Below are 12,647 nucleotides of genomic sequence, written 5' to 3'. Positions count from 1 at the left end.
CATGGAAATACTTTTAAAACAAATAGGAGGAAATATTTTTTCACTCAACGAATAGTTAAGCTCTGGAACTCTTTGCCGGAGGATGTGGTAACAGCGGTTAGTGTATCTGGGTTTAAAAAAGGTGTTGACAAATTCCTGGAGGAAAAATCCATAGTCTGCTATTGAGACAGACATGGGAAGCAATGCTTGCCCTGGGATTTGTAGTATGGAGTGTTGCCCCAATTTGGGTTTCTGCCAGGTACTTGTGACCTGGCTTGACCAGTGCTTAAAATCAGGATACTGGGCTGGATGGACCATTTCTCTGACCCAGTATGGCTACTCTTATATTCTTATGGATGTGTGAAATTAGCACACAACAGGCCATTTTTACCATTGCTGGTAAAAAGGCCTTTAAAAAAAAATATGTGGCAATAAATGGCCGTGTGCTAATATTAAAAGTAGCGTGTGACTATTTACTGCCCAAGCCCTTACTGCCACCTATTTGCTTGGTGGTAAGGGCTCACACGCTACTCGTGCAGTAATCAGTTAGCGAGTGGCAATGTGGCTGTGTTGCCGATTACCGCCGGGAATGCTCCCCAGGGTAGAAAACAGAAAATTATTTCCTACCTTGAGAAACAGCGCATGCCAACTTTTGGAATTACCGCGAAGCGCCCGGCAGTAGTGTTGATTTAGCACGCACTACCCATGCGTTAGCCCTACAACAGCTTAGTAAAAGGGCCCCCTTGTGATTTGTCATAAATGATTAAAGTACACAAAATTTGTATAAATAAAAATACTCTTAAAAAAAACAAAACAAAACTTGAAAACTAATGCAAAAAAGGAGAACAATTTTCTGCCAAACCTAATTTTACATCAATATTACAGCCCTATTATTTAGATGATAAACTCAGAGCACTGATAAACAGTTGTGAAGTGAAATGGTATCTGTTTCATGGGATTACTGCAGATGACTGCTCAGGGCACAGAGCAGAGAAGAAAACTTGCAGCCATGTGTCCTAGAAGACGGCAGAGTATCACAAATGTAACAAACAAGGCTGTTCAGGTATTGTGCCTTACCTGATTGCACTCTGTTCCAGATACGCTAAGGTCTTGAACTGAGCGGCGCCTCTGCTGTCCGTTGCCTACTGTACAAGAGACAGAAAAAAAAACGCTGAAAAGACTTTCAGAAACAAAACGAGAAGGAAGCGACTTCTGCAGCACCAGCTTGGAATTTGTACAACTCCAAAGAGTGAAAGTAAGGGAGAGAGAGAAAGAGAGAGAGAGAGAGACAGCTGCAGAGTTTTAACTGAAAACAGGCTGGCTGTGAACAGAAAGCATATCCTGAGACAATGACCACTCCTACCACATGAATAGCTGCAGTTCCCCCCCCCCACTCCCCACCAAAACCCCTTTCTGTCACATGTGTTCCAACAGGCTGTGTGTCTAGGGGCCAGGGCTGATGACGGCACCTATTTCCAGGGCTTTGTGCTACGAGGTTACTACAGCGGTGCTGTTAGTGCTGCCTCTGCCATGATCATCTCTCTGACATGAACCGACTTCTCTGGTCTGGTCTTTGTATCAGAATCAGCAGCAGGAATACACCGAGACCTCTGCTTCATTTATGACATAAAGGGCGACAATTGGGTTTGTCTATTTTCTTTCTTTTGGTTCCCATTATTAAGTAGATTTGACCTACCCCCTTTTCATGGCTGTAATATTTAAAGTAAAGTTCATTTAGGCCGGTGGTTGGGGTGGGGCAGAGAGGGGTCAGACAAGCAACATGATTTTGGCTTGTGATACAGAGGAACCATCTGTACTTCCTAACCTCATCCTCCCTTCCTTCTCCCACACAATTATTTCCCCAAAGTCCCATCCTACTGTCAATACATTAAGATGTAATCTTTTCCCTCTCCCTCCACCTGTTAGCAATTCTCAAACTTAGTAATTAGCAAAATGCTGACTGCTATGTACCAGGCGCCTATTTACGTTAGTCAGTCAGTCCATGCTGTCAAACAAAGAGTAACACGGGGATGTCTTGGGAGAATTACGCAGCTATGTTCCAGCCGGGGTCTTTTAGGTTTCGCTGCCTTTCCTCAGACTGATTGTTTCTTTGAGCTGCTTCTTGAAAGGGAAGCTCAGATGGCTGTAAGGAAGCAACAAAATGCCGGGGCACTGGGGCTAACAGCTGACGTGCTGTTTGGCATTCTTGGTCTTTGATAGTTGCATTACGTAATTATTCTGCCAGTGGGCCTGCACTGGTAGATTCTCCTCTCCGCCGTCCTCCTCCCTTTTATTCCAACAACCTTGGCCTGTTTCTCTGTGTTCTGTAATGTGCACCCCCCCCCCCCCCCCCACTTGTCTTACTTTAATTCAGCTCATGTCATCACTTCGGTACATTTCACTGGCAGTGTATAGGGCAGATGTTGGCACCAGGCCAGCTGTTTCACGCCCAATTAAAGGAAAGCAATATAGCACTGGGGGTGGGAGAAGGGTGAGGGAATTTGAGACCATTCAAGGTCTTACACTAACAATTTGTGCAGTGTTGTATACATAAGGAGGATAATATTAAAAACATTTATGTAGGTAAAACAGTGCTTTACCCATGGAAATGAATTTTTAGAAAACCGCTCACTCGACAGGCGGAGCAGAAATACTCACAGTACTGAGAGTTCTTCAAGGCATAGGGTTTAGAAACCTACCTAAACAAATTCACAGGTGTAAATTTGGGAGATTACTTTCCTTAAAATTACCCCCCCTCCCCCCACAGTGTTTTATAACTTTGGTATCCACTCTCACACAGATGTGTCAGCATAGCCTGCTGATGTGTGGTGAATCATGACTCCGATGGACTGAAATGTGTTCAATAGCCCTTTATTTTAATTTGGCTCGCGCCTTTTTTCAGTTGTAGCTCTAGCCACTGCGTACAAAAGACAAATGTGTGAGCGACTGCTGTGACTCCAGATTCATAGCAGCTCAGTTCAATTTTTCTTTCAATATCTGGCAATCGTGCAGTGAAAACAGACCCTAAAGTTCAGGATATGATTTCTGTAGCTGGCAATAACAACCATCCTGAGTTTTGGACTCCCATCTTCTGACTATATCAAAGCCATTTCCGCTGGTAAATCAGTGCTTTACCCAAAGAAATGGCCCCGCTCTACACACAGGTGAAAGTGTACAAAAATAGTGCCATTTTGAGCACACTTTTAACTGAAAATTTATCTGCACAAGCTCCCAGGTGTAAATGCGTATGGGTACTTTTGCTGGGACAATTTACAAGGTAAAAGCAGATGCGTATCTTTTTATTCTTTTATTCCAGCAAAGTCCACACAGTGAAAAGTATGGACATTTAACGCTTCTGCCCCACGGGTCTCTTTTAAATCGCTATCCCCAGATCTTACACTTGAGTGACATAGGATCATTTGCTGGCCAAGGGAAGTTGTCACTGGGGCTAACCCCTCAGGGCTGACATTCTTTTAAGGGAACAGGAACACTGCAAACCACAGCAGATACAGGATACAGGTGGAACAATTTTCGGCAGCTGCCAGCAGTTTACAGACCCATGGGCAGGCTTATTTTCAAAGCCAGCTCATGACAACTGAAAGAAGGATTTTCCCATGGCTAAACACTAGGGCTGGCTGGCGGTCGCCTAGGGTGGCAGATTTTGGAAGCAGCGAAGAGCACAGCTGCTGTCAAAACAAAATATGTCCTGACAGTCACACAAACTCAAAGAACCATCAGCACATACTTTTACCTGCTGGAAGGGTAAATGGCTTTTGGTAATTGCCCTCATTATATAAAAGAACATTTTAATATTTAAAGCCATGTCAATCCATTTTTATAGAATCATTTTGGGAGGGTGGTGTTGTAGTGATAACAATTGTTAGATTTAACTACCAAAATCTCAGAGGAGCTCTCGAAGTTCGGAATACTAACTGAGGGGTCACAAGGCTGAACTGTTTCTTATAAAGCGAAGATACTTACCTGTAGCAGGTATTCTCAGAGGACAGCAGGCTGATAATCCTCAGAATTGAGTTGGCGATCTGTGCCAATCCAGGAACCAGCATTCCAAAAGCAAAAAAAAAAAAAAAATTGCTAGAGCCTTCTGAGAGCGACACAGGTCCGACCTCACATGTGCAGAGTGCCTTCCCGCTCGCCACGCTCCTCAGTTCAGTCAAGAGTAAAAACAGAAGGATAGAGAAGCCAACTCCAAGGGGAGGTGGGTTGGTTTGTGAGGATTACCAGCCTGCTGTCCTCAGAGAATACCTGCTACAGGTAAGTATCTTCGCTTTCTCAGAGGACAAGCAGGCTGAATAAGCCTCACAAGTGGGGTATCCCTAGCATCCAGGCTCACTCAAAACAATACATTGTGGTCAATTGGGCCTCACAACGGTGAGGACATAACGTAAATTAACCTGAAACTATATACGAACTAGCTGAGAGCGCAGTCTGGAACAGAACAAAATGGACCTAGAGGGGTGGAGTGGCCTAGTGGTTAGGGTGGTGGACTTTGGTCCTGGGGAACTGAGGAACTGAGTTCGATTCCCACTTCAGGCACAGGCAGCTCCTTGTGACTCTGGGCAAGTCACTTAACCCTCCATTGCCCCAGGTACAAATAAGTACCTGTATACAATATGTAAGCCGCATTGAGCCTGCCATGAGTGGGAAAGCACGAGGTACAAATGTAACAAAAAAAAACAAAAAAAAAACAGATTCTGCAACGCCGACTGCCCAAACCGTCTATTTATTTGGATTTATTTACCGCCTTTTTGAAGGAATTCATTCAAGGCGGTGTACAGTAAGAATAGATCAAACATGAGCAATAGGCAATTACAGCAGTAAAAATATTCAAACAATACAAAGTATGGCATGGTATACTACTTGCAAATGACAACACAATATGTACTAGAACATTATAATTGGTAGTGATGGGTAAGGCAAAGTTTAACATATGAGTAAGAAAGTAGGAAGAATTAGAAAGTAAGGTGATTGATTTGAAGAAAGTTGCACATGAGATCAGAGAGATGGTTAAATATTATCTCAGCTAGGGTAGGAGTGGATAAACATGTCCCGCTGCAGTATGTGCAGCCCGAGTCAATCCTTGTGTGTGTGAGTGAGACTAACAAGTTGGTTACTTCTTCCGTTAAAGGCTTGGTTGAAGAGCCAAGCTTTCACCTGCTTCCTGAAGTAGAGGTAGTCTTGTGTTAAGCGGAGCCTGTCAGGCAATGCATTCCAGAGGGTGGGGGCTACTCTGGAGAAGGCTCGCTTGCAGGTATCACATCGTGTAATGTCTTTTGGAGAGCGTGTAGTTTGTGAAAGTCCTTGGGAAGACCTTAGTGTTCTTGGCGGTGTGTGGAGGATCATTCTATTCTTCAGATACTCGGGGCCATTTCCTTTCAGGGCCTTGAAGACCAGACAGAGTTTTAAATTTAGCCCTGTATTGTACTGGTAGCCAATGAAGTTTTTGCAAAAATGATGTGATGTGGTCACGTCGCTAGCAACCTTTTATGCGTCTTGCTGCTGCATTCTGGATCAACTGGAGCTGGTGCAGGCCCTTTGTAGTCAGACCATTGTATAATGCATTGCAGTAATCCAGTCTTGATGGCATGCACAACTGGGATAAGATTTACCTTCTCAATGTAAGGAGAGAGGCAGCGTAGCTGTTGCAAATAGTAGAAGCTCTTGAAGGTTGCTTGGATTTGGGGAATCAGAGTAAGTGTTGAATCTAATTGTATTCCAAGGTTCCTGACTTGTGATTTGAGGGAGAGTTCATACTTCCCAAAAAGGATTTTGATGTCAGGTATGCATCCACTTGTGTTAGGGACCCAGAGAAGCTCGGTTTTACTTGGGTTCAGGCAAAGTTTGTTGTGTTTAGCTCATTCTTGAATTGATGTTAGACAGGTGATCAGGTGCGTCGGGTATCCTGCTCAAAGCAGTAATGAGACGTGAATGTGTATGTGTGGACTGAAGACCACGTTGCAGTTTTGCTACTCTCTTCAATAGAGGCTGACTTTAAGTGAGCCTCTGACGCAACCATGGCTCTGACATTATGAACCATGACATGACCCTCCAGAGTCAGCCCAGCTTGGCCATAAGTGAAGGAAATGCATTCCTCTAGCCTACTGGAGATGGTGTGTTTACCTATGGCAACTCCCCTTCGGTTGGGGTCAAAAGCAACAAACAACTGGGTGGACTGTCTGAAGGGCTTCGCCCATTCCATGTAAAAAGGCCAATGCTCTCTTGCAGTCCAGTGTAAACATCCCTGAAGTCCAGAGAGCATAACCAATCACTTTCCTGAATCATGGGAAGAAGGGTGCCCAGGGAAACCATCCTGAACTTTTTTCGGACCAGGAATTTGTTCAGGGCCCTTAGGTCTACGTTGGGACACATCCCCCGTTTCTTCTGCACAAGGAACTACCTGGAATAGAATCCCAGCCCTTCTTCCCCTGGTGGAACAGGTTCGACTGCTTGGGCCTTTAGAAGGGCAGAGAGTTCCTCTGCAAGTACCTGCTTCTGTGGAGAGCTGAACGAATGAGCTCTGGGTGAGCAATTTGGAGGTTTGGATTCCAATTGAGGGTGTATCCTAACTGTACCATTTGAAGAACCCACTGGTTGGAGGTTATGAGAGTCCACCTTTGGTGAAAAAACATTAACCTCCCCACAACTGGCAAGTCATCCGGCATGGACACTTTTATTGCAGCTATGCTCTCCTGGAGCCAGTCAAAAGTCCGTCCCTTGCCTTAGGCGCACACTGTTGATGGGAATGAGCACGCTAGGGCTAATCCTGTGCAAACTGGCGAGACACCAGAGTGTACCTATGCCTAGAATAGGAATAGGAAGCACTCTGTGACCCACCAAAATACCTCTTAGTTGAGGAGGTAGAAGAAGAAGGCACAGGGCGGGAGAGAGAAGCCATAGCGTCTGTGTGCTTCTTGATCTGGTCAACTAGATCTTCCACCTTTTCTCTCAAAAGATTATCCCCCCTGGAAAGGAACATCTGCAATACTCTGCTGGACCGAATGGTCCAGGTCAGAAACACGCAGCAATGCGAGTCTGTGTATTACTTTACCCCGAGCAGAGATTCTGGATGCTACATCAAAAGTGCCGCTATGTGCCCGTGGCCAAAAAGTTATGACATGCCTTCTGCTGCTTAACCAGCTGGTGAAAAGGTTTGGCCTGCTCCGGAGGGAGGGCATCGATCAAACTAGACAGTTTCTGCACCGAGTTCCGAAAGTGGATGCTCACGAAGAGCTGGTATGATTGTATACGGGCAACGAGCATGGCAGCCTGATACATCTTTCTCCCAAAATAATCCAAGGTCCTAGGCTTCTCTGCCTGGGGGTGCCAAAGCATAGTCCCTAGAACTCTTGGCTCCTTTGAGAGCACAGTCCACCACCATGGAGTTGTGGGGTAACTGAGACCTCATCAACCGAGGCTCCCCATGGATCCGATACTGAGAATCTGTCTTCTTCTGGACAATGGGGACAGACAGAGGGGATGCCCAATTTCGCATAAGGACTTCCCTGACTACCTTATGCAAAGGAGCTGTCACTGACTCTCTAGGTGGAGAGGTGTAGTCCAGGACCTCAAGCATCTGAGCCCTGGGCTCATCCTCCACGTCTACAGGGAATGGAATGGCCTGAGCCATTTCACGCACAAAAGATGAGGAGAGGCTCTCAGTGGGAGACAGTCTCCTTTCAGGTGGAGGGGAAGGTTCAGGGGGGATCCTAAAGGACTCATCTGAGGAGAAGTACCTGGGATCTTCCTCCGACTCCCAGGAGCGTTCTTCCACAGATACGAAGGCGGTAGAACAAGAGGACATGAAATGAGATTGAAGGGGGGCAGACTCAAGAAAAATGTCAGGAAGTATTTCTTCACGGAGAGAGTGGTGGATGCTTGGAATGCCCTCCTGCGGGAGGTGGTGGAGATGAAAACGGTAACGGAATTCAAACATGCGTGGGATAAACATAAAGGAATCCTGTTCAGAAGGAATGGATCCTCAGGAGCTTAACCGAGATTGGATAGCAGAGCTGGTAGTGGGAGGCGGGGCTGGAGGTTGGGAGGCGGGGATAGTGCGGGGCAGACTTATACGGTCTGTGCCAGAGCCAGTGGTGGGAGGCGGGACTGGAGGTTGGGAGGCAGGGATAGTGCTGGGCAGACTTATACGGTCTGTGCCAGAGCCGGTGGTGGGAGGCGGAGATAGTGCTGGGCAGACTTATACGGTCTGTGCCAGAGCCGGTGGTTGGGAGGCGGGGCAGACTTATACGGTCTGTGCCCTGAAGAGCATAGGCACAAATCAAAGTAGGGTATACACAAAAAGTAGCACACGAGTTGTCTTGTTGGGCAGACTGGATGGACCGTGCAGGTCTTTTTCTGCCGTCATCTACTATGTTACTATCAGAGAGCACGTCCTTCAGTGACTTCCGAGACTGAACCTGCCTCGATGCCGAAGACCCATGGTCTCGATGGTGATGTTGAGAGGCTGACTCCCCGCATGGACTGCGGCGAGGCTTCCCCCATCAACGTCGATGGGGAGCTGACCTGGGCGGCAGCCAAAACTGGAGCTGCAAGTGGCGCCGAGCTTGGAGACCGCTCCGAGGGTGGAAGGCCAGACATAGCTGCAGCAGATGGCAAGGTAGGCGCAAGCACCCCCGACGCCGATGCAGTGTAATGCAGCAGTCCTTCCAGAAGCAAGGCCCAGATCCGCTCGTCGTGAACCGCCATCGGAAAAGGCTGTGGGGCTGGTGGAGCAGTCTGTGGCAGAGTTGCCTGGGGCTCGGGAGAAGGAACTGGACTGCTGGGAGACCGACATGTAGACACCTCTTGTATGGAGGGGGAGTGGTCCTCCTGGGGCTGATGCTGCTCGGGTGCTGATGCACTCGGTGCCCCGGAGCTCCCGGCACCATGCGTAGAGGGAGAACGGTGTCGGTGTTTCTTAGCCTTCGCTCGATGCACTTCACCGAGGTTTCTCGGTGCCGACGAGGACGATGTCAAATCCCCACGTTTCTTCGGGGTTGGGTCCGACGATGGACAGTCCCGGGGGACTTGTATAGCAGGTGGCGATCCACTCGAAGCTTCGCTGCCCCCAGTGTGTCTTGGTCTCTCACTAGCCATGCCTACTTCCACTCTAGATGTTGGTGCTTCACTCGATGCTAACGTCGATGCTGCCAACCTCGATGCTGATGTTGAAGGACCAGACCGAGCCCCAAAAAGTTTCTCTCACTGGGTTTCTCAAGCCAGTTGAGTCCTTTTCTTCATACGAAGACAAAGGGCACAATGAGCTGGGCTATGGTCAGGCCCAAGGTACTGTATACACCACGAACGGGTATTAGTGGCTGAGGTGGTCTGGGTGCACTGAGATCAGTGTTTGAAGCCATTGGGAGTCATTGATGAAATGGAAGGGAAGACAGCCTTAGCCAAATCAAAAAATGCGACTGTGCTGACAAGAAAGCACAAAAAAAGAGAAAACCCGGTCGAGCAGGCTTAAAGATGGCCACAACTAAAAATAAAGGAAACTTTACGCGGGTCCAAACCTAAGAAAAAAAATAAAGGGAATTAAATTTTTTTTTTAACAAGACAAGAAAAGAAAAAAAGAAAATAGAGGCGAAACATAGAAAAAAACAATAAAGAAGACACTGAAGGATTTCCTGGGCAGAAAAGCATAGCTAAGAAAGAACTGCCACTCACGCAGAAAAATAACAACTGAGGAGCGTGGCTGCATGTTGTGCAGCATGTTGTGCTCAGAAGACTCTAGCAAATATTTTTTTGCTTTTGGAATGCCGGTTCCTGGGCTGGCGTGGATTGCCGACCCACTTGTGATGATTATTCAGCCTGATTGTTCTCGGAGAATATTTAATACCCTTGCACTAGGCATGCTAAACACCCTACAGATATGGCTTTGAAAACTGCCCCCCCCCCTCCAAGCTTAAGATAGTGTTCAAAAGGCAACTATTTGCATTGTGTCCCTTTGAAAATAAGCAGCTGTAAACTGCGACAAAATCAAACATGTATTTGTGCAGATAGCTGAGCACAGGCTAAACAGTATGTATACATTTGATAACTGAATTTATGTGCATCGGATTTCCTCACCTGACCTAAATCCACCCTCATGGACTGATGCTTTTCAGACACTTTAACCAGGCAGAAGATACCAAGCTTCAGTGAAGTCATTTTACCCAGATCAATGGCTTTAACAAATTGTCCTCTTAAGACGTAAACAGAAATTTTGACCCCCCCCCCAAAAATACTGATGTTCAGTCCAGTTGCCGCACCATGGTCTATTCCTGAAGATACAAACCGCTCAATGACAGGTACTGTTAATGCTCACATTTTATTTAACAGCGGAGGACTAAATTTAGCAGCACCCAAAGAAGCTGGCAAAAAATATCTGGACTTTACAATTCAGATTAGCAACATCTGTGAGTTTAAAGACCTCAGCACTTGTGACAAAGAATTAGATCCACTGAAGTAGGGATATTCAATTTAGCAAAGTGGGAGTACGGAATGAGGGAGGGAGGTAGAAGGAGAAACAAAATTATAAGCATTTTACAAGGAAAAAAGGTAGGAGTTAGTGACCGAACACCAGAAGCGAGAAATGTATAAGTCATTAGCAAGTTGTAATGAGAGTTGTGGAAAGCAATTTGTAAATTTAATTTAAAAGACCACTGCAAACTGCAATTGAAAACAGTTCAAAGGAAGCAGAGAGTGAGAGAGAGAAAGAAAGAAAGAAAAAAAAATTCAATCAATCTTAAATACTGGTTGCTCCAGGATGCAAAATGGCAATTTTTGCTTGTGTGACTAATTGGTTGGTTCTGTCCCCTGCACATTTTTTTGTGTGGTTTGAAACTCATTTTGCTCTCCAGCATGTATTTCTGCTGGTTAAAACAGCACCACATGTCAGCTGCTCTTCATCGAGTTCAAAAAGGCAAAGGGGCCCATGATTAGCGACTCACTGTTCCATGAGATAGTCATTTAAATCCCAGTAATGTGCAATGAGGATGCCTCTATAAAGTCCTGAGTAGAACCATAAGGAGGATACAGCATGGAATTGCAATCCACTGGGAAAAGCTACTTACTACCTGGATTAACTCAAATGGTTCTTAGCTAACTTGAAACCGCCACAAAATTATGCATACTTTTTACCTACACATAGGGCATGAAACTTTCAAAAAACCTTTACTATGCCGTGGTAAAAAGTGGCCTGCGGTACTGTAGGTGTGTGTTTTGGGCGTGCGCCAGGTCAGTTTCTATTGCGTCTGCAAAAAAGGGCTTGCTTTTTGTTTTTTAATGGGAGGGGAAAAGGGCATAGGGTAAAACTGAAACCAGCACATGCCTAAAACTGGCTTGAGCCCTTAACACCACCCATTGATCTAGCGGTAAGGGCTCATGTGGTACATGCATGGTGACTGGTTGGCGCAAGCCAACTGCTGATTACCGCCGGAAATCAGCATGGGAGGAAATAAATAAAATCATCCAGGCATTATGGGTGCGTGGCAAATCTGAAATTACTGCCGGGGAGGGGGGGGGGGGGGGGTGCGGTAGTCTGCAGGTTGTCTCATTTTAGCGTGCGCTGCACGTGCATAGAGCTTAATGTGCCTTTGTAAAATGCACCCTTTTTTATACTGTGCCAGCAGTTCTCAAATTTCCTCGGTAGAACCACCCCCCTTTCCTCTTTAATACTTTAAACCCACCTCCCTCCAAACACAGTATATGGTAATATTGTTCTCCAATTTAAAAGGGGAAAGAGCCTATGTACTACAATTAAAGTTAGGCAAACCAAACCGGGTTTATTAAAAGTTGATATATTGCCAATTGGAATACCGTCTCAGTAGTTTACCCGCAACATCCCATGAATCCATCCCGCACTCCCTCACAATTACTGCATGCCAATTCCTGATCAAGGAAAAGTAAAATAGGTATTTTTTTTCAATAACAAAAATCTCACATTTTTCAAGCTTTCTTCATTAGGTAATTATGCTGCTATTTTTTCTTCAGAACTACATTTCCCTAAATTAGGCTAGTTTATGATGCCTTTTTGCTACAGAATGCATACTTCACTACAACCTTTAACTTTTAATCATCTCTCTGACCTCATATGCAACTTTCTTAGTCACCTTATTTTCTAACTCTTCTTACTCTTTTACCTATCTATATATTCCATCTTTGCTTATACCCTATGCTGTCTATTAAAATGTTCTATTACACATCGTGTTGACATTGTGAGTTTTTTTCGCCGCTGCAGCAACTCCATAGGACTCCGGAGTCCCTTAGCGTGGAATATTTGGTCATAGTCTTTTTCCTGAGGGTTAAACACCTGGTTGAAGCTAAGTATTCCACATTTGATATATCTGGGGTTAAGCCTGAGTGGGTTTCTAATTGTTGTAGAGTGTATAAGTAAAGTTTCAAGATGGTTTAAAATGTTAAAAAGTTTTTTATACTTACCATTGTTCTTCTTTACTATACAACAAATAGTACCTTAGGGTATCTCAGGGTGTACCCTTGCTCTGAGGGTTCTCTTTAGATAGTCCTTTACTGGCTATTGTCAGTCTTTAGGGTGGCTTGATGATTGGTGTCCATTTGTATTTAAGATTGAAAAAGAATTTTTAAGAGAGAAATTGAGTTTTTTATCCCATCGGTTTTCTCATGTTTCATGAGTTTTTACGTTGGGGTTT

The 12,647-nt window shown here is 45.4% G+C and overlaps 1 protein-coding gene across 2 annotated transcripts in view; it reads right to left on the bottom strand.

Moving 5' to 3' along the window:
- Nucleotides 1–12,647, bottom strand: part of MAP3K7 (mitogen-activated protein kinase kinase kinase 7) — a 148,042-nt gene that overhangs the window by 44,543 nt on the left and 90,852 nt on the right. For both annotated transcript variants that reach the window (XM_030199091.1, XM_030199092.1), the window contains one exon: nucleotides 1,057–1,124. In XM_030199091.1, the coding sequence (XP_030054951.1) occupies nucleotides 1,057–1,124 (68 nt within the window). The remainder of the gene's footprint in view (nucleotides 1–1,056; nucleotides 1,125–12,647) is intronic.

This window comes from Microcaecilia unicolor, chromosome 3 (genome assembly GCF_901765095.1).
Source record: "Microcaecilia unicolor chromosome 3, aMicUni1.1, whole genome shotgun sequence".
In the NCBI taxonomy this organism is placed as follows: Eukaryota; Metazoa; Chordata; class Amphibia; order Gymnophiona; family Siphonopidae; genus Microcaecilia; species Microcaecilia unicolor.
This window is presented reverse-complemented; position numbering and strand designations above follow the sequence as displayed.